This window comes from Dendropsophus ebraccatus, chromosome 3 (genome assembly GCF_027789765.1).
Source record: "Dendropsophus ebraccatus isolate aDenEbr1 chromosome 3, aDenEbr1.pat, whole genome shotgun sequence".
Classification (NCBI taxonomy): Eukaryota; Metazoa; Chordata; class Amphibia; order Anura; family Hylidae; genus Dendropsophus; species Dendropsophus ebraccatus.
The window spans coordinates 39822258-39848972 of record NC_091456.1 but is presented as its reverse complement, the minus strand read 5'-3'; the positions used below and the strand labels follow the sequence as shown (position 1 = coordinate 39848972).

The 26715-nt window shown below is 43.7% G+C and overlaps 1 protein-coding gene across 1 annotated transcript in view; it reads left to right on the top strand.

The window, feature by feature from the left end:
* PLA2G4C (phospholipase A2 group IVC) overlaps positions 1 to 26268 on the top strand; it is a 69657-nt gene extending 43389 nt beyond the window's left edge. Inside the window, exons 10-16 of the mRNA XM_069961541.1 lie at positions 3632 to 3670; positions 8275 to 8328; positions 11719 to 11841; positions 15451 to 15543; positions 17032 to 17183; positions 19057 to 19231; positions 25337 to 26268. Coding sequence (XP_069817642.1) covers positions 3632 to 3670; positions 8275 to 8328; positions 11719 to 11841; positions 15451 to 15543; positions 17032 to 17183; positions 19057 to 19231; positions 25337 to 25497 — 797 coding nt within the window. The 3' untranslated portion in view covers positions 25498 to 26268. The remainder of the gene's footprint in view (positions 1 to 3631; positions 3671 to 8274; positions 8329 to 11718; positions 11842 to 15450; positions 15544 to 17031; positions 17184 to 19056; positions 19232 to 25336) is intronic.
* Positions 26269 to 26715: the final 447 nt, after the last annotated feature.

The following is a 26715-nucleotide window of genomic DNA, read 5'->3' as shown; positions in this document are numbered from 1 at the left end:
TACGTGGTGTATGTCTTGCTGTGCCCGTGTCAGAGATTTTATATCGGGAAAACTAAAAGGCAGCTAGCAACCCGCTACAGGGAACACTGCCACTCACTAGTCACAGGTAAAGGGTCCGCAAGATTAATAGCACATATGAGAGAAGCCCACGATGGGAATCGCAACCTGATGCGTTTTGCAGGACTAGAAAGGATCACTGCTGGAAGAGATGGCGGAGATAGACACCAGAGACTATTGCAAAGAGAAGCTTACCTTATTTCATATTTCGAAGCAGTAGGTCCTCTTGGCCTTAATGATAAAAACGAGCTACATGTCTTCCTTTAATGGTTTTAATATGTTGTACGTTGTTTTCACTGTGTTTTTACGTCACATAGGGGTGGGGTATTTATCACAGGGGACGCAGCTTGATGCTGTCAATCATCAGCTAGAGGAAGTGTTTGTTTGACACGAAACGTGCGTCGCTGAGACCTGCTTGCCATGCTCCCTCTCCCTGCGTTTTTATGATTTTTTCTATAACTAATAAAGAAGAAAACTGACACATTGATGGGTGAGTGCCTGATCTTTTTTCTCTTTTCATATATTTATGGATTACCTTACTATCATTGAGCACCGCACGGACGTGTATTACTATTGCCTATATTGCTACTACTAATACAGGAACTGTAGTGCCGAGCAGTCTCTACTAGTTGGACTATTGATTGCACAAAATAAGCACTTATGTCTCTTACCTGCCAGATCCACTCCTGGCTCTGGCTCAAAAACTTCAGGGGCGGTTTTCCAAAAAGCTGCCACGTGTGAAACCAGCCTTAAGTTTAATTCATTGTGATATGTTTGTTATTAGACACTTGACAAGGAGAACTATAGGTGTTCATACACCTTAGACTAAAGTCAGACAGTCAGGTGTGTTGGTTTACCACCTTACCCTATTGTTCTAGGAGAGAAAAGCCACCCTAGGTATATCTGGCAATATGAGCTGCAGATACAGAAGTTACATGTGGATATATGTGTACATAGGGACCCTGTTACAAACAGCTGGGCCTAGGAGCTTTAATATGGCAGTAACCCAGTGCTTAGATCTGTACTAATATGTGTTAATTGTATAAATCCATGCTTCAATATACCGCACACCAGTGTCATATTAAATGTACCCTGGGCCCCGGGCTGTCCACCCAACCTGGGCCCCCCCCCTCCGGTCAATCCGCCCACATTATACTCCGCTACTCTACTGTCCCCAATAAACACTACCTGCCTCCCCTCCCTGCTGGCCCCAATAAACATAATGTTTGGTCCCTTGCTGCTCCCAGTAAGCATTGTCCATCCCACCTCCACTGCCCCCAATAAACATACTGCCACCTGGTTTCAGGAGAGGAGGGAGCTGATTTTATAGGGGAGGTCGCAGGGTCACAGCAGCACAGAGGATGTCAGGAGCGGAGGGTGCTGATCTTATAGGGGAGGTCACAGCAGCACAGAGGATGTCAGGAGAGGAGGGTGCTATTCCTATAGGAGAGGTCCCAGCAGCACAGAGGATGTCAGGAGAGGAGGGTGCTGATCTATAGGAGAGGTCCGAGCAGCACAGAGGATGTCAGGAGAGGAGGGCGCTGATCTAATAGGGGAGGGTCACAGCAGCACAGAGGATGTAAGGAGACGAGGGGGCTGATCTTATAGGGGAGGTCGCAGCATCCCAGCAGCACAGAGGATGTCAGGAGAGGAGGGTGCTGATCTATAGGAGATGGTCCCCCTCTCCCCCCCCCCTTATAGATGGTCCCCCTCTCTTATAGATGGTCCCCCTCTTTCCCCCCCTCTTATAGATGGTCCCCCTCTTTCCCCCCTTATAGATGGTCCCCCTTTCCCCCCCCTCTTATAGATGGTCCCCCTCTCCCCCCCCTCTTATAGATGGTCCCCCTCTTTCCCCCCCTATAGATGGTCCCCCTCTTCCCCCCCTCTTATAGATGATCCCCCTCTTTCCCCCCCTCTTTCCCCCCTCTTTCCCCCCCTCTCATAGATGGTCCCCCTCTTTTCCCCCCTCTTATAGATGGTCCCCCCTCTTCCCCCCCCTCTCATAGATGGTCCCCCTCTCCCCCCCCTCTTATAGATGGTCCCCCTCTCCCCCCCCTCTTATAGATGGTCCCCCTCTCCCCCCCCCTCTTATAGATGGTCCCCCTCTCCCCCCCCCCTCTTATAGATGGTCCCCCTCTTTCCCCCCCCCTTATAGATGGTCCCCCTCTTTCCCCCCCCCCTTATAGATGGTCCCCCTCTTTCCCCCCCCCCCCTTATAGATGGTCCCCCTCTTTTCCCCCCTCTTATAGATGATCCCCCCTCTTTTCCCCCCTCTTATAGATGGTCCCCCCTCTTTTCCCCCCTCTTATAGATGGTCCCCCCTCTTTCCCCCCCTCTTATAGATGGTCCCCCCTCTCCCCCCTCTTATAGATGGTCCCCCTCTTTCCCCCCCTCTTATAGATGGTCCCCCTCTTTCCCCCCCTCTTATAGATGGTCCCCCTCTTTCCCCCCTCTTATAGATGGTCCCCCTCTTCCCCCGCTTATAGATGGTCCCCCTCTTTCCCTCCCTTATAGATGGTCCCCCTTTGCCCCCCCTATAGATGGTCCCCCTCTTCCCCCCCTCTTATAGATGGTCCCCCTCTTTCCCCCCTATAGATGGTCCCCCTCTTCCCCCCCTCTTATAGATGGTCCCCCTCTTTCCCCCCTATAGATGGTCCCCCTCTTCCCCCCCTCTTATAGATGGTCCCCCTCTTTCCCCCCCTCTCATAGATGGTCCCCCTCTTTTCCCCCCTCTTATAGATGGTCCCCCCTCTTTCCCCCCCCCTCATAGATGGTCCCCCCTCCCCCCCTCTTATAGATGGTCCCCCTCTTTCCCCCCTCTTATAGATGGTCCCCCTCTTCCCCCGCTTATAGATGGTCCCTCTCTTCCCCCGCTTATAGATGGTCCCCCTCTTTCTCCCCCCCTTATAGATTGTCCCCCTCTTTTCCCCCCCCCCCCCCCTCTTATAGATGGTCCCCCTCTTTTTCCCCCCCTCCGTGCAGGCAGATTTAAAAAAAACAAAACAAAAAACAAAACAAAAAAAAAAAAAAAAAAAAAAAAAACTCACCTTACAACCCGTTCCCCCGTCGATCCTCTCCTGTCCTGCAAGTTCCGTCTGTCCCCCGGCTGATGCGCGGCTGCCGGAGGTGTCCCGTCCTGTCCCCAGCAGCGCGCGCATCACAGAGCTCCCCGTGCGCCGGAAGTCACAGCCACAGGCGCACGGGGAGCTCTGTGATGCGCGCGCTGCCGGGGACAGGACGGGACACCTCCGGCAGCCGCGCATCAGCCGGGGGACAGTAAAAGCAGGACTCTTGTGACCGCAAGCAAAACAATGCTTGCGGTCACAAGAGCCTGCAGTGGCGAGGGGGGGCCGGGCCGCAGCGGCATTATAATGTGGGCGGCGTATCATGGGCCCCCCGGAGCCCCGGGCGGCCGCCCAAACCGCCCACATTATAATCCGCCATTGCCGCACACTACAAATGTTTACAAATTTAACCTGTTTGTAACTTATTGTTAGATGTTGCCAGCATCTTGATCATCCTGTCTCTGTACAATGTTAATTTATTTCATTCCAGGATTTGTTTTTTTTAACAGGCAAAATTCAAAAACTTGTAACAAATGCTGAGACGAAAGGTAAGTTTTCCTCCGGGTACTCTGGTTTCCTCCCACACAAAAAAACAAACAGATAGGTGAAGCGCTGCGGAATCTATGTGCGCTATACAAATAAAATAAATAAATAGAACTACCAGAATTATCCTCCAAATCCTACATAACACTGAATCTCAACAGTAGCCCACCAGGAGTCCCTTAGGTTCAGGACTATAATGTACAGTAGTGTAACACAACTGGGGTATGTTCACGCTATGGAAAAGGCGAGGGATTTCAAGCGGAGTCCGCTCCGCGGACTCCACTTGAAATATTGCTTGTCTCATTGATTCCATGGAATTTCTCAAGCACAATTCACAGATTACCGATTGATGCAGCCCTAGAGAGTCCTGGAAAACATTGATAAAGCCATAGGCTGTATCCAACTTTTCCCAAACTCCCTGGGGCTGCATTTTCCTTCAGCCACTAATGTTCAAATCCAGAATGGTTGGAGTTGTGCTAATTTCTAATCCCAACCAGTCTAACATCCCCTAAAGAGGTAAATATGCTCCACCTTTTATATTTTTTACTTTTAATATGCCTGTAACATTGCACATTCCCTAAAATCTTAGTACTGTGACAATCTGGGGGTTACTCACTCGCTGGGATCGCCATCTCCTGGGTCATAGACAGTTGGCACATCACAAATTGCAGTCAAGTCAGCGCTGTATGCTTTATATTGACCTCAGTCAGCTTTATTTATCCGTTCAAATAACACAAGACATAGGCAACACTGCCAATAAAATTAAACCTGAGCTGTCTAGCCACTGACTACACATTGCAGCTTCCCTAGCTGACTTTCTGAGCCTAATGCTCAATATCACCAGCTCCACTGGTCAGGGCCGGACTGGGACTGAAAATCAGCCCTGGCACTCACACCCCTCCAGCCCACATACCATATCACACTTAGGTCATGTTGTGTTCTATTGCAACTCATTTTTATTGACAGAAATGGTGCCAAGTCTATCTATCTATCTATCTATCTATCTCCTATCTATCTATCGAACTATCTATCTCCTATCTATCTATCCATCTATCTCCTATCTATCTATCCATCTATCTCCTATCTATCTATCTATCTATCATCTATCTATCTATCTATCTATCGAACTATCTATCTATCTACCTATTATGCAACAACAGGCTACAACAGTGATAATATATATAAGTAGGGTCCTAGGGAAATTGTTAGGATATGTAAAATAATATTACACATTTCCTGTATAATGTTAGCACTGGTAAGACAATTTTCTATGCATGATAATACTGTATATCTCTAAATAGCTATTATAGTTACCAAAAAACACCAGTATACAGGAAGCGAATATCATCATTACTGTTACTGGCCAATCTATTATAAAGAGACTGATACTACCATTATTACAGTATACAAGTAACAGATAATACATCAACTACCATTATCACTACAACATGACTAATACCACTATGCTGTCACTGAATAAATCCACTATGTGAACACAAGTATTACCAATAAAATGAGTATACATCATCACCATACAGTGACTGGATAATACTGCTGTACTGTCTATTAATAATATCCCCTTTATACCACCAGTATATAAAATGCAATATTCTACCTCAGCATTGACCAGAGATGAAGTTCAGAGCATTTGGGTTCATGTGAACCTAAACTTACTGTAAGGTCTCTCATCTCTAGCAGTGACCAAATAGAGGTAGAGATGCAGCTATACAAAGGATCTACAGACCTTAAGAGTGTGTTCACACACACAGGATTTGATGCTGCAGATAGCTTTGTTACTCAATGACAGAACCCAGCATCAAATCTGTTGCAGATCCTGTACGTGTGAAGTGATTAAGCATGATTGTGCAGTTACATCCAGTGACTTACAGGAGGCGTCTTCTCTACATGAATCATAAGTGACTTTTTGATAGTCAAAGCTGTCTGTTTTTTCCTTTTCTTTCCATCTGGCTCAGCCCATCATGAAGATTTCTCCAGCCATGACTCTTCTCCCCAGAATCTGCGAGACAAACACTTTAGGCTCCACGCTCCAGCACCAACCTAACCTTATACCTCATCATAACCTTATATTCCCCATTGCTTTACACAGTAACAGTGCCCGCTCTGTGCTCCTACATAAGCAGTCAGGCCCAATATGTGCCTCCAAATAGTAGTCAGGCATATAGCCCCCCCACACATAATATAGATGCCCTGTGCAGTCCCACATAATATAGGCCCCCCACATAGTATAGCCCTTCCCACTGTGTAGCACCCACATAGTATATCCCCCTTTGTAGCCCCCACATAGTATAGCCACAACATATTATTCCCCCCTTCTTGTATCCCCCAAATAGTATAGGTCTCTGTGTAGCCAGCCCCCACATAGTATAGTCACAACATACAGGGATGTCACTCAGGATATGCACAGTATACAGGGATGTCACTCACTATATGCACAGTATACAGGGATGTCACTCAGTATACAGGGATGTCACTCAGTATATGCACAGTATACAGGGATGTCACTCAGTATATGCACAGTATACAGGGATGTCACTCAGTATGTGCACAGTATACAGGGATGTCACTCACTATATGCACAGTATACAGGGATGTCACTCAGTATATGCACAGTATACAGGGATGTCACTCAGTATATGCACAGTATACAGGGATGTCACTATATGCACAGTATACAGGGATGTCACTCAGTATATGCACAGTATACAGGGATGTCACTCAGTATATGCACAGTATACAGGGATGTCACTCAGTATATGCACAGTATACAGGGATGTCACTCAGTATATGCACAGTATACAGGGATGTCACTCAGTATATGCACAGTATACAGGGATGTCACTCAGTATATGCACAGTATACAGGGATGTCACTCAGTATATGCACAGTATACAGGGATGTCACTCAGTATATGCACAGTATACAGGGATGTCACTCAGTATGTGCACAGTATACAGGGATGTCACTCAGTATATGCACAGTATACAGGGATGTCACTCACTATATGCACAGTATACAGGGATGTCACTCACTATATGCACAGTATACAGGGATGTCACTCACTATATGCACAGTATACAGGGATGTCACTATATGCACAGTATACAGGGATGTCACTCAGTATATGCACAGTATACAGGGATGTCACTCACTATATACACAGTATACAGGGATGTCACTCAGTATATGCACAGTATACAGGGATGTCACTCAGTATATGCACAGTATACAGGGATGTCACTCAGTATATGCACAGTATACAGGGATGTCACTCAGTATATGCACAGTATACAGGGATGTCACTCAGTATATGCACAGTATACAGGGAGGTCACTCAGTATATGCACAGTATACGGGGATGTCACTCACTATATGCACAGTATACAGGGATGTCACTATATGCACAGTATACAGGGATGTCACTCACTATATACACAGTATACAGGGATGTCACTATATGCACAGTATACAGGGATGTCACTCACTATATGCACAGTATACGGGGATGTCACTCACTATATGCACAGTATACGGGGATGTCACTCACTGTGTAGCCAGCCCCCACATATTATCCCCCCCCCACATAGTATAGGTCCCTGTGCAGCCAGCCCCCACATAGAATAATCTCAACATATTATCCCCCCCCCTGAAGCCCCCCACACAGTAAAAGCACCCCTCTGTAGCCCCCCACATGGCATTTTCCCCCTGTACAGCCCCCACATAGTATAGTATAGAGGGGTCTATAACTCCATGTTATAGGCCCCAAGTAAAGCTCCCACTGTGTAGGAGCATTCATGTAAAAAACAAAAAAACAAAAGTATACTAACCTCTGGTGGATCCAGCAGGTCCTCTCTGTTCCTCTCTGGTCTGGTGCTGTTAGCTGCTTACATATTCCGTTACCGGCAGCCCGATGCAGCCCGGCCCCGGAGGCTCACAGCTCCAGCCCCGCGGCGCCTGCATCTCTCTCCTCTCCTGCTTGGGCGGGCAGCAACTGATGACGTCACACGTCTGCCGACGAGCAGGCGGGGAGGGAGATGCAGGCGCCGCGGGGCTGGAGCTGTGAGCCTCCGGGGCCGGGCTGCATCGGGCTGCCGGTAACAGAATATGTAAGCAGCTAACAGCAGAGGACGGCAGCAAATGCAGGGCGGCCACACAAAGTTCTTACGGCCGCGGCGGGCGGGGGGCGTGAGCGCGTGGTGGCTCGTGGTTTACTTAGCAGGGGGGCTGGTCGGCGGCCCTCCGACTGATAATCTGAGCAGCCCAGCGGGCATTTGCCCGGCCTGCCAGATTATCAGTCCGGGCCTGCCACTGGTCACACCCAGACTTCTTGTCTGCAGCTCCCACAGGCCTAGCACTGCCTGTGTTCTCCCACCCTGGGAGTCTTCACCTGGGAGCCATCACCTGGAAAGCTCTGGAGTCTCTAATAGAGCTCCACCAGGTGGTTTCAGAGCCTCATTAGCTCTAGGGCTGGAGTGGAGCATCTGGACCAGGAGCTTCACCTGAACTCCAATTCCCACTCCAGAGGCATAGAACTGCCTCTTACAGCCCCACCATGCCACAGTACTTACACCATTTTATTCAATTTCTTTAGAGCCGTTAACTGAAGATTCTTTAATACAACACATTGATGAATCACTGGATCTAGGTAAGGGGATTACAGTAAAATTTCCAAACTTGTGAGGAATTTGCCTTCTATACAAGGTCATTAGTTACTTTAAGGAATAGTTAGGTAACTGTTTAGTATCTGTTTACAGACAATAGAAATTTTAGTTTTTTCTATAAGGGATAAGTGATAGAAACAAAGGTACATGGCTGATTTCATACTGGCATCTGTATTGGGCCAGCATGAACCCAGCCTTAAAGATGTAGTTCAGCAAAAAAAAATTAAAAATACTTTCCAATCAACCGGTGGCAGAAAGTGCCAGAGATTTGAAATTTTCTGCTATTTAAAATATCTCAAATCTCAGCAAAAAATCTGCAGCAGATTAAAGGGGTTTTCCATAGGACTAATTTAGGCCATGTTCACACAATGTAAGTTTTTAATTAATCATGGCTGTTGTTGCCGATTCGCAACAACGGCCGTGATTAATTCAAAACTTCTGTGCACTGCAGGCTGAGGGAATCCCAGCCGGAGTGTATACACATAGTATACACTCCGGCCTGGATCCCTAGTGGCCTCACGAAAAACTGACATGTCAGTTTTGTGCGGTGGCTATTTATTGAATAGCAGCCGCACAAGCCTGACAAGTCACACAATGGAGCGTGCAGCTCCGGCCGCATGATCCATTGTCGGCTATAGCGAATTGGGATGCAGGCGCATACTGATGCGCCCGCAACTCAATTGAGCACAGAGAAAGTCATTTGGCCAGTACTGTAGTTTCGGCCGGGATGATCTTCACAAACACCGGCCATTCTTTGACAGAACAGAACAGCCAGTGTTGTACGCCATGTGAACATAGCCTTACACTTTAGGCTTGTTGAGGGGGTAAATTAAAAATCACACTTACCCCCCTGGCTATTGCATTGCGGCCTGTACCACACTGCTCTGATTCCCATTGTCTGTCTGCTTCTGGGTTTGGGGACATTATAGAAGTGGTCTCCTCAGCAATGCAGCAACTGAATTATTTTTAACTTGGCCACTCCCTGGGTTTACAGCATAAACAGGTCCGGGCCGGACTACCTCTTTATGTGTGAGCGTACCCTTAGGGTACATTCACACATTTGCATCTGCTGCAGTCTTGAGCAGCCAATCTAATTTTAAAAACAATTTATTTTTGATCAGAAACCCTGCACAGCAGATCCACAGCAAATACAGCGCCTTTGAATGTACCCGAACGGTACATTAGTCAGATATAAGAAGCTTACACGTGTGCATCTCACATAACTAGAATGTGGGGGGCTATACGGCCTGAAAGGGAGAGAGAGAGACAAAAACCATGTAGAGGTCCCGGTGTTTACTGGACTGGGACACACAGTTAGAGGGGGCCAGGAAGGCTTTTTCTATGGTAATCTTATTAGTGCCCTAGAGCCAGGGAGATCAGAGATGGGGAATATTTCTTTTTTTGGTTTATGGGTGAGGGTGTGGAAGAAGATTAAAAAACTATGCAATATAGATAATAGTACACGATACACTCCACTATGGGCTAATAGGAATTTGATAGAGCTAAATAAATTAGATAATAGGGAGTTTTGGGTAAGGAAGAATATTAGGGAACTTGCACAAATATTCATGTCAGGAAAGCTTGACAGCTTTTCCATAATTAGTCGCTCCTTCGCAGTGGCAGAGCGACAATATTTTCAATATATTAAATTAGCTCACGCGGTAGGGTCTACCCTTAATAAGGAAATTTTGGATGTACAAGAACACACACTTTTTCATTATATGGAGGGTTTGAGTGGAAGTAAACAGGGGGAGGTTGGGATGATGTATCGGGTAATGTTGAAAATAGGTACACAAAACATTCATCAGAATATTAAACAAAAATGGGGAAAGGTGTTGGGTTCACTGAATGATAAAGAATGTGCCAATATAATGGAGAATGTAAAAATTTGCTCAGTTAACACAGAACATAGACTAGTTCAGTTTAAGATTTTACATTGGTTACACTACTCACCAGCTTTTCTTCACAAAATAGGTAGATGTGAGTCATCCAATTGCCCTAGATGTGGGCAAGAGGAAGCAAATAATTTTCATCTCTTGTGGGGCTGTAGAGAAATTCAGTTATTTTGGGATGAAGTGGTAAACCACATCCAAGAGAGACTGAGAATAAGGATTCTGTACAAGCCTGTTTGCATAATTCTGGGATGTACGTTGGAGATTATCTCTCAGCAATTTATGATTATTAAGTTGCTACTTGCCGCCCGTGTAGTGGTACTGAGACATTGGATATCGGAGGATAGACCGAGGATAGAAAAATGGTTATCGTTTGTTAATAGAGTGCAATCTTTTGAGAGAATTCCCTACTCTCAGACAAGCAAAGGGAAGAAGAACTATTATCGGATATGGGGAGGATGGAATGAAAGAGATTATTGTTTGATATTTTATGAATCCTGGATAAGAAAATTATTATTATTTTTTTTTTCTTACGTTTTTTCTTTTCTCTTTTCTCTCGCGGTGGCGGCCCGACTCAAGGCCTGGGAGGGAGAGGTTGAGAGCGGGGAGGGTAGGGGTTACTTTTTGTTTTTTGTTGTTGGATGTGAAGTTTATTTTTAAGTAATAAAGGTGTTACATGCACTGTCAATAATCTGGAATAGGGGATACGCTTTTGGATTTGTCGGGTATTTCTGATGTACAATTTAAGGCTATGTTCACATACAGTAAGAGACCAGCCGTTCCGCGACCCCGGCCGGGTTACGGAACCACCGGTCTCTGGCCAGATAATCTCGGCCGGTACTTAAGTACCGGCCGGGTGATCTTTCCGGCCGCGGAGCTCTGTTGCGGGCGCATCAGCACGCACCCGCATCAGAGCTTCCCATAGCACTGACAGATCTTTCTGCAGCCGGAATTCACTGAATTCCGGCCGCAGAAAACTGACATGTCAGTTTTTTTCCGGCGCTGCATGGGCTCCCAGCCGGAGCATGTACGATGTGTGTACGCTCAGGTCGGGATCCCATTCAACATAAGGCTATGTCACACACCGCAAAACTACGTCCGTAGTTCTGCGGCGAGAACTATGGCCGTAGTTTTACGTAGTGTGAACATAGCCTAAATGTATATTCAATATGATATGTCCATGTGTATTTAACCAGCGTTATATTGTTCTTAATACTACTGTTTTATACATATTTATTGAAATATGATTTATCAAACATGGTGTAAAGTGAAACTGGCTAAGTTGCGCCTAGCAACCAATCAGATTCCACTTTTCATTCCTCACAGGCTCTTTAAAAAATGAAAGCTGGAATCTGATTGGTTGCTAGGGGCAACTGAGCCAATTCTATTTTACACCAGTTTGATAAATCTTCCCCAATGTCTTTTATTAGAGCAGACTTATTTCTGTGCATGTCTTTCACAATTTTTTTTTAACACTTAAAGAGGGGACATGCTCATGTGATGGATGCAAAGAACTGGGGTCCTTCTTCTCAAGCCATGATCTTGATCGGATTACCGAAGCGGATATAGAAAAGCTGTTTAATGATCTTGAAGAACTGTCACATGGTAACTGGTTTGTTTGTTTTTAATAAATTTCCATAATGTTTAAAGGAGATAAAATAAATATTTTTCATAGTGCTTGGGACACTGAGAGTAAAGGTAACTTTCTTACACTTATCCCCTGCATCCTTCCTGAAATCTTCAGTTTAATGAACATGCAAATTAGGCAGTTTGGTGAACGGGGGGTGCACTGATCTGCCCCTCCTTATTAATACTTATCTGGTACTCTGCAGTGATGAGTGCCACGGAGTGACGTCACTGTGGGGCGATGCTTTAGTATTCATGATAAAGGGTGGGCAGGAGTGGTGGATCAGTGCACTGAGCGTCAGTCCCACCCCCAGTACATCAAACGGACTAATATTAGTATTTCATATTGATTAAAGTGAAGTATTAAGGAAAATTAACTTTATCCTTATCATCCTGTGCACTATTAAATCTTTTAACCTGCTGTTTCCCTTTAAATAATATAGTTAGTAAGCGTAAATTTCTGCATTCTGACCATTTCTGCACCTGCACCAAGGTGCCCATACTTTGGTGGGCTTTGACAAAACATGTTCAATCTTCCTTCCCCCAGTAAAAATACATACATACTGAGCGTTCATGTGTATAGGGCAGTTGAAAGGGGTAGCTGATAAAAAACCAGTGATTAGGCAAAAGCTATCTAACATATGTGGGCAGCTAAACACGGTAATTGCAATTAGTATATCTGTGATGCATTTATTTATTTCCTATGATTTTACTGCAAATCCAGGCTGTGTATATTTATTTCCCTGTGCATCTATGTTTAGATCTGTCAGTATACATGTAACCACCCCCGTACCTCCATTCTCCACGCCATTTCTGTGATATAGGAGTTTAATCCATATGCTAATAAGTTGTTTTGGTGCACTGGGGGCAGGACTACTGTCACCAGTGCACCAATCTGCCCTGCCCAACCCACCCTAATCAATATCAGCTGGGGGAAGGGAGGTGCATGTGGATCGGTGCACTGGGGGCGGAACTGCCTGCCCCTGTGCACTAAAACAACTTATTAGCATACAGAGTAAACTCCTAATATCACTTGCCTTCATTTAAATGCTGCTAACCTGATAGTTTCCCTTTAACAAACTTAATTCTGCAGAAAATGAGTGAAAGACGTCCACTTTTTGTTTGAAAAAAGATGTCCGTTATTGCATCATTTTTGTTGACTTCAGTAAATTGCATTGAAGTCTATGCATTAACGGACGTCTTTTTCGCACAATGTATTGAATGACGGTGGACGTCATTCAATACACCGTGTGAAAAAGACGTCTGCAATTTATGGCTAGATTCACACAATGTCTTCTTTTGGCTGTTCGGCGGCCGTCTTTGCGGACGACCATCATTTTGAGGTCAAATAACGCCTGTTATTTTGAAATTACGGACATTATTTTAAATTAACAGGCTATGTTCACATGTTTTTTTTCCGGTCCGCTTAAAATGACGTCCATCATTTTGAGTCTAAAATAAGAGACGTCGTTTAGCTGTCTGGCCTCCTAGGCTGTTGATACATTATTCTAGTTTGGGTTACTAATTGCCCTTTGGGTTTGTCTTAATTAAAAAGTCCATTGAATTTAATAGTAAAAACTGAGAAAAAACTGTGTGAACAACTAATAAAAAATGTCTGCTGTTTGCAAAAGACATCCAAAAATAATGCTCTTGTTCATTATTTTGATGTTTGCATTGTGTTACATTGTGTGCATTGGATGTCCGTCTTTCCATTGACTTCAATACATTGCCATAGCAGTCAGTTAAATCGCGGCAATAACGGACGTTATTTTAAATTTAAAAAATCGGACGCCTTTTCTCTATTTTTGACGTTGTGTGAACATAGCCACAGACAGCTGTACTCAAAGACAGCCGTCAAACGGCCAAAAAAAGACATCGTGTGAATCTAGCCAATTGATCACTCAAATTGATGCAAGAACAGATGTCTTTTTAAAGGACAACTCCGGCCAAAAGTATTTTTTAATATGTTATTACTTATGGAAAGTTAAGCAAATTACTAATATACATTAATTATGGAAAAAGCATATATACTGTTATTTCCCTTAATTTAGTAGATCATGGAGACTTCAAATTCTCTGAAATACTGTGACGTCACAAAAAAGGGTGTAATTCCTATGGAGTGTCCAGCAGGGGGCGCACTATATATAGAATTCAATGAGTACCATTGATTTCTATATATAGTGCGCCCCTGCTGGACACTCTATTGAATCTGTACAGTACACTGTACTGCTCCCCCATCATCCGCTCATAGTATGAGCAAATGATGGGGGAGTAGTACCAGGGCCATGCCCATCCCCAATCCAGCCCCCCCATATGCTCTGTAAGTTTTTTAAAAGGACCAGTATCCCTTAAAGGGGTATTCCAGTAATCCCATAAAAATAATAAAATGTGCAAAAAGTATATAGGCACCCCCCCCCCCCCAACATGCATTGCATCTCAGCAAACTGCCTGGTATCCACCCGCCAGCTGTTCTACTAATGCTTTGGTAAGGTGATCACTGAGATTTGTCAGTTACAGCTTGCTAGGCCGATAGAGATGGTGATCACATGTCTTCTGTCTCAGAAGGGAGGGGGAGGACAGAAGAGTATGGACCAGGTAGTGAGGGGTTTCAGCAGCCTCACAGGTTACGTTGGCATGTGATACAAATGACCCAATTCATGAAATGAAAGCCTGTTGAAAACTAATTTAGATTATGAGCGGGGATTGGACAGGGTTAACTCTTACCTAACTGGAGTACCCCTTTACGGACACTGAATTTCTTGGTTTCTTCCGACCTCTGACCATGTTCAGTATATCATTTGCTGGCATTACTTCTCCTTATCTCTTGGGGCTCTGTATGAAGCAATCCTGTCTTTTCTCTAAACAGCACATGTTGGAAAAATTATCAGCAGATTTGCCTATTAGTACCATATATACACTGACACCCAATTATCTATAAATACCAGGGATTGTCTCTGAGGGCCGTATTACATCAATCTATAATCAATATATACTTACCTGATCATGTTCCCTGGTGTCCTCAGGCCTGGTCTGTGGGATTCCCTGATCTCCACAACTGCAGATCTCCCTTCTGGTCCCATCTCTGAAGTGACAGGCCACTCAGCCTATCAGTGGCCACAGTGGCGTCCCATCTCCGCCAGCGATTGGCTGAGCGGCCTGTCACTTTAAAGACGGGGCCAGAAGTGAGAGCTGCGGCTGTGAAGACCAGGGAATCCCACAGACAAGGCCTGAGGACACCGGGGGAGCCTGGACAGGTAGGTAATAGCTGTATTATTTTCTATACAAAATTAACAGCCATCAGCCGCTGGGTCATTTTGGGCCGGGTCTTCAAGGAGTTAACAGCATCATATGTCTTTATCCTTAGAAGTGGTTTTAAGAACAGTTCAGTTGAACAACAGGACATGTCATTTATGTATGCATTTTATTATAAACAGAAAATCTACATCATAAATAAAAGTGCCTGCACTAATCTATAGTAACTTGGAAGATTGTCGACAGATAAAGACCGGCTGGTCCGTCTAGTCTGCCGCTATATCTGTTGGCAGAAAGAACAATTGACTAATCTGATTTAATTTCTATCTCTTGTAGATTGTGAAACTGTGAAGTTGATCCGAAAAATACTGAAATGTTTTGTCAAATGGCAGTGGGGAACCACTAATAACTATCTCTATGAATGGAACAGTGAGTTTTTATTGAAATGTTTTTAGTTTCGAGAATATTTGAATACTATAAAGGAAACCTGCCTTTAGCTTTCTATATAGTAAACCATGTCATACTGCTGAGGACTAGCAAGCAACTGTAATACAGTGTGCACTATATGCACACTATATATATATATATATATATATATATATATATATATATATATATATTCATTCCAAAACCCAGAACAGTTACATTTCTTTCCATCATAGTTTTTTAGTTTCACTCCTGGTTTTGGCTACAAATCCTCATCAGAGGCCTGTGTATGGTTGCTCCTCACTTTAGTTTGAATCGGAGGACTCAATAAAGCAAATACAACCTTTAGTGTTCTGTTACATGGCATGATGTAGCATCACAAATAAGCGCCAAACAGCGAGAACGACACTAGTTTGTCGTTGGCTCACTCAATCTTGTGGTCGGGCAGCATGAACAACTACTGCATCGTTAGTGCTGCCTATTTACTTCATGAAAGTCTTCCTACACTGGAAAATATAGGGGCGAATATTGGTGCCTTTAATGCCTGCACAAAAGATGGGATCAACAGTGAGGGTGCCTGCCTGCCAATAATCGGGCAGTGTGAAAAAAAAAAAACATTACTGTGCCATCTTCATGCTCCTACACTCATGAGGACTTTAATCCACCTCTTAGGTTCCCTACCATCGGTCATTGGACAATACAATGAAAACCTTATCAGGACAGAATAAATCCAGTTCTGAGGTGTTAACCTTAGAAAATGGAAACACTTTTATTCAAAGGGATTGTCCAGCGAAAATATTTTTTGTTTTAAATCAACTGGTGTCAGAAAGTTATATAAATTAGTAATTTACTTCTATTAAAAAAAATCTCAAGTCTTCCCATACTTATCAGCTGCTGTATGTCTTGCAGGAAATTGTGTTTTATTTTTAGTCTGAAACAGTGCTCTCTGCTGACATCTCTGGCCGAGAGAGGAACTGTCCAAAGGAGTAGAGGTTTTCTATGGGGATTCCTATGGAAAATCTCTCCTAATCTGGACAGTTCCTGTCTCGGCCAGATATGTCAGCAGAGAGCACTGTGTCAGACTGAAAATAAAACACCATTTCCTGCACCACTTTCTGACACCACTAAGAAAGTTATAACCCCTTTAACTAATTCTTCAAATGACTTAAACAGGCAATACAGCACATTTTATTCTTGCTGTCTATTAATGGTGGTGGCTGAAAGTATAAAATACAGTGCACTGCTAGTTCATGTAATTTTAAGTATTGTTTAAATAAAGTTGTGTTATAAGTCTTCTGAGAATATCAGTGCAATATTGACAATTGCCGGAAAACCAACTGATTATAGTAGAGGAGCAACTCGGAGTGAGCTAGTATCCTTTTGTTCCACAATAACCTAGCACCAGGTTTATACTGTTTGATACGACTCTGCTTTACTATTTGTAGTATATTAGACATCATGGTGCAAAATAAATGAAATTAATTGTTTCAGGTGAGATCCCTGATGAAGTCCGCAAGAAAGAATTCTTATCTCTTATTGATGCTGGGCTGGAAATAAATACTGCATACCCGCTAATGTTACCACCCAATCGCAAAGTCGATCTTATTTTATCATTTGACTTCAGTGAATCGGATCCATTCATGGTAAATGTTACAATCTGTATATATTAGAAATCTTACTAAAATTTAACGTGGTCATAAACTGTTCAATATTACTGCAAAGATAAGCGCACGATTCTCCTTAACATACTGATTCACATGGGTCACGCATTGCTCTTCGAGTGTTGAAAAAAAATGTAATCTGTATGTAAGACAACTTTTATTGCACATTGCATCTCCAAGACTGCAAACAACCCCTGTATAGTCTGATACTGAAGTAATGTTACCACTAGAGATGAGCGAATATACAGTAAATTCATCCAAGCTTTAAGCTGTTTAAAGCTGCCTGGAAAAGATAGACACTGGGAAAGATGGATTTAGACAAAAACTGAAAAGTGCAACAGCAACCTAAAAGTGCTGGAACATATATATCCCCCCCCCCCCCCCCCCCCATAGTTTGCATGATTAAAAAAAAAAAAAACAGGTCTCTGAAGATTTTTTGAAAAGACAAGGTTCTCAGCAAACCATTTGATCAAATAGAGTGTACCATCCCACCACGTTAAGGTGACCTCAGACAGATGGTTCCTACACTAACTGTGGCCTCTATTTGGCTCACACTAAACCTACAAACTGGTCATGCAGGATCCAACTATTCTGTTTAAAACACCCACAGGAGATGGATGGCATGTATGCCAAAATAAGGTAGCCACTCTCCCCATATATAACGCACTAAACAGAAAAAAATGGCCAACATTGCATTACCATTATTCACACTATGCAGGTGCAGGCTGAAGCGGCTAATATACAGACAAAAACACAAAAGTGCAACAGCAACCTGCAAGTGCTGGGAACAGTTGGATCCTGCATTTCTAGTTTGTAGGCTTAGTGTGAGCTCAAGAGAGGCCTGTGTCAGTGTAGGAACCATCTCTCTAAGATTCAGATTAAGCGCTAAGGTTCAGATAATTTTATTGTAAGTTTGCTCACCTCTGGGTTACGACCCATCGTTGACTTTAATAGGCTCCATCTGCTTTTCGTGTGGTGACCATTTGTTTAACAGGATTTGGTCCAGTCAGATTCTGCTAAACAAATAGAATTTGCAACAGAGGTCCCTGAACATGTTCATTAAAAGCAATGTTATCAGATCTAGGGAACTGGACGACACAAGACAGGTGATGTTCTGGCACTGACACCTGCCCCGCCGTCCCTGCCTAATTGCCTTGACTGCTTTAGGCAGCAGCGGACAACAGGTCGACAGTCCCTAGCCTATGCAGGTGTGACACTTAATGCGGACAAGACAGACAAAAACAAATACTTGTGGTCAAAGGTCCTGGTCGGCAACTAGAGGTCTGCGCAATACAAAAACGTAATCCAAAGAGTAGTCACAAGTCAAAGCCAGAAAGTCAGGGAACCATTAAAACAGTCAGAACAAAGGCTAGATCAAGAGGTTACTCAGGGCATGAGGCTCTATCGCAGGCAAGGAGGGAGGGGAAAATACAGGTTTATGGGACTCCAACTTCCTAACATCACCTAAGCTGACTGGCAGCTGTACCTGCCAGTCAGCATTACAACCAACACTATCATATGAGTTCCTGTCTGGGGAGCGGTGTGGCCCCGACCATGGCGTGGTGACTAAGAATGCCGGCGGCGTGACCCTAACAACCGACTGAACCAGTTATCACGTCTGACAGGCAGCCGCAAGCTACGGCAGTGCCGGACGACTCATGGCGAATGTATTAATTTAATAGTCTATCGAACTGACAGTCCTGCATTTAGATTAATAAGACCAATCATTGTAGATATGTCTGTCTGCAAAACATAAAGTACTTAGAGGAGGTAAAATAAGCTCTGATCACAGAGGTCTTCCTATATGCTATGTTTCATAATATGAAAATCTGACCTATCTTGTTTTCACTTTCAGACATTGAGGAATACAGCTATATATTGTAAAAGAAATGGAATCCCCTTTCACGAAATAAACATAGCTGAAACAGAAGTGGCTGAGCCATCACAAAGTTGCTATGTGTTTGAAGGAAACAGCCAAGGGGTTCCTGATGTGATGCATTTCCCTCTTTTCAACAACCAGACCTGTGAAGGTTGGTTTACAGTTATATCTATCATAGGCTCATCGTGGTAGTAAATACTAGGGACCCTATTTTTTGGGGGGAGGGGTGCAGTCTGGTAACTACTCTGGCCCTATAGAAGTACTATGGCTTTGACAGCCCTTTGCATTTAGGGGGGCGCTGTCACTTTGCTTTGAGAGAAGAATGGTTGTCAGTATGGCGATATTTTGTTTTGTTTTGGGTCCTAAGGACCAGTTCACACAGAGTAAAACTGGAGGAATCCCGCCAGCCTCCGTGTCATGCTGGCAGTCTATGGAAGGCTTGCGTGCCTCCTCTATCCGCGAGGAAGAATGGACATGTCAATTCTTCCAAGTGTAGAGGCACGGAGAGAGGAGGCACGCGAGCCTCCCATAGACTACCAGTATGATTCGGAAGCTGGAGGGATTCTGCGGCGGAGAATTCCACCAGTTTTACTCCGTGTGAACTCAGCCTAAGAGTGCTTGTCCTATCTCTGATACTGAACCTCATTTATCTCAAGACAGACGGCCCTAAAGGTTGTTCTCCCACCTTTGTGCAGTTTTCCTCTCTCCAAACCACTGCTATATTAGCAGATTCACACCACCATATAGATGCCAGCTTCATCATGTTTGGTTTAGCTCTAAACATCTTTTGACCCGGCATAAAGACGACATAACGTGAGGGTGTATGTCCAGCAGCGATCTTCCAAGCAACACAAACTTTGTCTTATAACTAGAAGTTTATATTTAGCGCGGATCTACATGTTCTGTGAATAGGGTCAGTGCACGGAAGATGTGTAACGAACCGGAATTGCAATCCTGGGATCACTGCAAGTGTTTAAATCTTCACAGTACTATACTGATGGAGCCGCAAAGCTGTGTCAGCACACTACTGTGAAGATTTAAACCCTTGCAGTACACCCAGCATCATAATGATAATACATGATGGTGGGAGGTTTGTTAATCCAGTCCATTGCACATATTTCATTCATGGACCATGTTCGCAGAACGTGTGAATGTGCAATTAGGGGGAGATTTATCAAACATGGTGTAAAGTGAAACTGGTTCATTCATAGTGTATCCTGTACTGACTTGACATTTATTCATGTGAGTGTATAGTATTTGAAAAACAACAACTCACGTTTTGTAGTCTTCACTTCGACCTGGATTTATTGTTGCTTTATTGCAAAGTTTGGCTGCGTGTAATCAGAACACTGGAGCTCGCTGGAGGCTAGGCGTCCTCTCCCTGCTGCGCGACGTTTCAGAAGGCGTGGCTTTCTTACTCATGCGCACAGGTGAGCGGTACCTGCTCAGCTAAGTACCGACGTCTGAAATCACATGTGACCTCTGGCATTATAAATCATAGATATACAAATATAAGAATATTGTTACTCTGTGCATGGCACATAATAAATTCACAGTTTACATGATATACTATATATTATATTGTTGTATGCATGACGTCGTCTACTCGGGGATGAATGTTGTTATAGGTACGCCTTGAAGCTACACACTTCATTTAAACCGGATGGCTCTACACTCTCTAACTTTCTTATCCAGTATGTCTCCCGTTGTAGTAACAGCTGTTTGTCTCTTCTTTCTGACCCTGTCGTTTGTATTTCCTCTAGGATACACCATTTCAATTCATATACATGATGCCCTGCCTGTTTAAAGTGTTTGGCTACACTCGTCTCTCCATACTTCGATTCTGTTGTGTCCTCTTGTTTTAAATGTTTTCTGATCATGGACTTGTGTTCATTTATTCTCACCTTTACTTGTCTCATAGTTTGCCCTACATATGTCTTGCCACATAGGCATTTCAACATGTATATAGCTCTTTGTGTACTGCACGTATAGAACCCTCTAATTGGGATTTTGTAACTTTGTGTGGGATGTTGGATGTGTTCCCCTTTTAGGCTGGGTTCACACGCTGTAACTGTGCGGCTGTGTTTTTTATGCGGCTGTAAATGTGCGGGTGAAACTCCGGCCGTGGGAAAAAATAGACATGCGGCTCAAAACATACGGTCATTTACTTGGAAATCTGGTTCAACTAAAAATAAGAAATAAAATGTTAAGAAAGTGATGCAAACACCTCTGGATGCATCTGGGAAAGCAGGGAACACAGTTTACATGAATCGCTATTACCGGGGTTTGCGATCCTCTGCACTATAGCCGATGTCTCTCATGGTTAATATATTGAATTAATAAAACACATTTTCTGTCTAATAAAGTCCCTTTTATTGTTCAATAATTAAATGTAAACGATTCCATCATTTTGCAATTAAATATACTGTTAAAATAAATATATATATAAATAAATGTATATTTATATATATATTTATTTTTTGACAGTATATTGAATTGCACAATGATGGATTCGTTAGAATTAAATTATTGAACAAAGAAACTGTATTTATTTAAACGAAAATGTGTTTTATTAATTAAATATTAATTAGTACAGGAAGCTCCATAAGCCGTTAATTCATATTCCCGGCAATAGAGCATTCTGTACTAATCAACACTTTACTTTACTCAAAACATCAAATGTTTCTTCTAATTATGTTGTGACAATAACATTATTAGAAGAAACATTTAGAATTATATGTGCGCTCAGCTGATTGGCTGTTCGGCTGAGCGCACATATAATAAGCCGGTCCGCAGCACAGTGACTTCATTGTGCTGCGGACCAGCGAAGAGGACACATCGGGGTGAGTATAGAGCTCTCACCACCCCCTCCCCAGCACTGCACCCCTCCCAGCAAGGAAGGGGGGTCAGTTAACCCCTTCCTTGCTGGGATGGGTGCAGTCTGACATCAGTCTGGCCCCCCGGGGGTTAAGGGGGATGCAATACATCCTCCCTTAACCCCTTGGGGGTCAGACTGTAAGCAGCGATCTGTAAAGATGCTGCATACTGTAAGGAGCACAACACCGCTCACAATGATGGGTGTTGTGCTCCTGTTTGTGTTTTTTTTGTGTGTTTCTCCCTTTTTGTTTTTCAGATATCGGTATCCTGGGGATTACGTCGGATTCCATGGACTACGTCGATGACCAGCGGTTGTTCTTTGAATTTTTTAAATAAAATGGTCAATGAGGGGTGTGGGGGTGTTTTTATTTGAATAAAAAAATTTTTAAACTTGTGTCTTGTCTTTATTTCTTTACTTTTTAGACTTAGTAGTGGAAGCCGTCTAATAGACGGAATCCATTACTAAGTTGGGGCCTAGTGTTAGCCGGTATAAAATGGCTAACACTAACCCCCTATTATTACCCCAGTACCCAATGCCACCAGGGGTACTGGGAAGAGCCGGGTGCCAGTGGTCCCGGAGCGTCAAAATTGGCGCTCCTGGACCGGGCGGCAGCAGGCTGGTAATATTTAGGCTGGGGAGGGCCTAAACCAATGGCTCTTCCCACCCTGGTGTTACCAGGCTGCTGTCGTTTGGTTTTTAACCCGGCTGGTTATAAAAATAGGGGGGACCCTATGCGTTTTTTTTTTTAAATAAATAAATAATTAAAAAAAAACGCATAGGGTCCCCCCTATTTTTATAACCAGCCGGGTTAAAAACCAAACGACAGCAGCCTGGTAACACCAGGGTGGGAAGAGCCATTGGTTTAGGCCCTCCCCAGCCTAAATCTTACCAGCCTGCTGCCGCCCGGTCCAGGAGCGCCAATTTTGACGCTCCGGGACCACTGGCACCCGGCTCTTCCCAGTACCCCTGGTGGCATTGGGTACTGGGGTAATAATAGGGGGTTAGTGTTAGCCATTTTATACCGGCTAACACTAGGCCCCAACTTAGTAATGGATTCCGTCTATTAGACGGCTTCCACTACTAAGTCTAAAAAGTAAAGAAATAAAGACAAGACACAAGTTTAAAAATTTTTTTATTCAAATAAAAACACCCCCACACCCCTCATTGACCATTTTATTTAAAAAATTCAAAGAACAACCGCTGGTCATCGACGTAGTCCATGGAATCCGACGTAATCCCCAGGATACCGATATCTGAAAAACAAAAAGGGAGAAACACACAAAAAAAACACAAACAGGAGCACAACACCCATCATTGTGAGCGGTGTTGTGCTCCTTACAGTATGCAGCATCTTTACAGATCGCTGCTTACAGTCTGACCCCCAAGGGGTTAAGGGAGGATGTATTGCATCCCCCTTAACCCCCGGGGGGCCAGACTGATGTCAGACTGCACCCATCCCAGCAAGGAAGGGGTTAACTGACCCCCCCCTTCCTTGCTGGGAGGGGTGCAGTGCCAGGGAGGGGGTGGGGAGAGCTCTATACTCACCATCCGATGTCCCGATATTGTCTCTTCGCTGGTCCGCAGCACAATGAAGTCACTGTGCTGCGGACCGGCTTATTATATGTGCGCTCAGCCGAACAGCCAATCAGCTGAGCGCACATATAATTCTAAATGTTTCTTCTAATAATATTATTGTCATAACATAATTAGAAGAAACATTTGATGTTTTCATTAAAGTAAAGTGATGATTAGTACAGAATGCTCTATTGCCGGCATATGAATTCACGGCTTATAGAGCTTCCTGTACTAATTAATATTTAATGAATAAAACACATTTTCTTGGAAATAAATTCAGTTTCGGTGTTCAATAATTTAATTCTAACGAATCCATCATTGTGCAATTCAATATACTGTCAAAAAATAAATATATAGATAAATATACATTTATTTATATATATTTTTTTTTTAACAGTATATTTAATTGCAAAATGATGGATTCGTTAGAAATAAATTATTGATCAACGAAAGTGTCTTGATTACAAATAAAATGTCTTTGATTAATTTAATATATTAACTATTAGAGGCATCGGCATTCGGCATCATTGCCGGCTATTTTTGAAGTACTCCGTACGGACCGCCTGTCAATCCACGGCCGCATGTCCAGCCGCAAACAATGGTCTTGTTCATTTTTTACGGGTCCGTTTACGATAGGGCCGTAGATTCAGAGATAGTGTGCACTGTGCAGCCGCATATCCTATACTTCCCAGCATACACACGAACCATCAAAAATACCGCCGCACAATTACAGCCGCACATACAGCCGCACTCTTACAACGTGTGAACCGAGCCCCCGGGTGCATTCACACAGACAGATTTATCTGACAGATTTTTGAAGCCAAAGCCAGGAATGGAGTTGAAAAGAGGAGGAGCTAGGTTCCCTTTAATCCAATAGATATACATCCTGGGATAGCTCTCATTACATGCTATATAGCATGTGAGAGAGCACTATGTTTAAGGAAGTACTCAGGGGCTTGAAACATTTCATCCGGAGGTGAGACAATCACAAGGGCTTTTCATGGCTGGGAACACTGGCCACAATACTATAATTCTGTGGCGCTTGTGGTATCTTGCTTTCCCGCACTTATTTGGGGAGGGTAATACCAGGTAAGGGCCTGAGTGGTCCTTGAAGAATGGGCCGCTAGCCTGCTACTCAAGGGCCAGTGCCGTGTGCTTGCCCCCCAGGCTAAAATCTGCCAGCCAGCTCCTGTGGACCACTGATTTTTAAATTCCTAGCAGACGTGACGCGCACAGGCACGTCTGCTTCCCTGACGTCCTTTTTGGCAACTGACGTCACTTCCTGGACGTGCCGCTGAGGATCCAGGAGCCACCGCAGCTGCTGGGTACCAGAGCTCCTGAAGGAAGAAGACATAGCTGGGGAGCAATGTTTGAGGTGAGTATATTTTTTTTCCCCACATGGGGCTGCACAAAACGAGGTTAGAAGGGAAGGGGGAGGGGGATGCGGGGACTTGATCTTGGGTGGGGGGCCCAGTCCACAGCTGTGCCCAGGGGCCCATAGTTTTGTTAAGACGGCCCTGGCTCCAGACGCACTTCCATTGTGAGCTATGGTGAGTTGGGATGCATCCCAAATCAACAGAAATGACGTTCATCCAGCCGGAACTTCAGTGACATCAGCCATTCTGTGGCACGGCCGGGCCACAGAACGGTCATACGTAGTGTGAACCTGGCCTCAAAGTGAACCTTTCCCTTTTTTACATTGTCAAAAAAAAAGTATCCCATTAGCTAAAATAACAGCAGCAATGATAATGTGAAGTTTAGAAAAAATGTATTTCACTTTAATTTTGTTCCTTTTACTTCCAGGTAAAGTCCATGAATTAAGGAAGAAATATGCTACCTTCAATTTTACTTACAATGACACGGAGCTCAGAGCGCTTTTGGAGATATCGAAACTCAATGTGAAGCTGAATAAAGATCGGATCCTTCAACACATTAAGAAACTTAAGTGTCACTCATCTGCATGAAAACCAGTTGGCTCCTTCCTTCCGTTTGTTATAACTACTGAATTTATTAAATTTGAAATTTCAAGTCTAGATGTCTCTAATCCTTTTGGTATTTACAAACGTACTATCTATTCATATTGTGGTTGCATCATGAAATCCATTTCTAATACATGGACAGGTTTAATGTAACTATATGCCACTTTAAATTTGTGTCTAAAACACCTGTATGTGTCTAATTGATTGATGTGTCTAATTGATTGAAGGGTTAAAGCAAATGTACCACCAGGTACATTCACTTTAAGTGTTGCACATGAATAGAACGGCACCGACGCTGGGAAGCCAGTACCGTAGTCCCTCTTTTGCACTGCGGCCCCGGGTCCCACGCACTGCACCAGTCTATTACAGAGCACCAGCATGGGCTAAAGCAATGGAGGGAACCCCCTCCACTCTGTGATGCAGCTCCATTAGAATCTGCTTCAGCCCGACCGCTGCTCTGTATCGCGGGAACTGGGCGCCGTGCACGAGAACCGGGCTGCTGTTAAAAAAAAAAGGACCACAGTGCCAGCACCTTTCTATTTATGTGCAACACTTAAAACCAATGCACTGTAGTTCTGTCTCTGCAGGATTTTTAAGCTTCTGGTGATGATGTAAGTTCTTAATGTTCCTATCCAGTATTATACTTTTGTGTAGGCGACATCACAGTATTTATCAATGTTATTTTACTAATATCATACTTTCCTCAGAACTGATCTGCTATAATACTATTTTAAATAAAATTGCATTGTATCTTAAGTTGTAGCCTTCTTTAATTAAGATCTGTCAGCTGCAATTCACATTCTAAACAGCTGACACTGGTACATCAGGGAGACACCTGGTACCTCTCATATAGGTCTGATTCCAGAACGTAGAAAAATGCTCTTATATAGTGGTCACAGCTTGCTTCACTTTTGTAGCTCAGAAAAGGCTCTAACACCCCCTTACCCATGTTCCCACAATGTTGTTTTCCTTCAGAAAGGGAATACGTCTGGCCAAATGCTGAGTTTTACCAAGAGTCAATTTGTTTCAGTAAAATTGTAATTCTTGTGACCAAGAATTATTGTCGTTATTTAGTTTTAGTACAAATTTATCAAAATTACAAACAAATATATTCATTGTCTAATTTATTATGACTGCTTAGCATAAGTTACATTTTTATGATTGACAATGGAAGGCCATTATACCCTTACTAGGCTGCACACA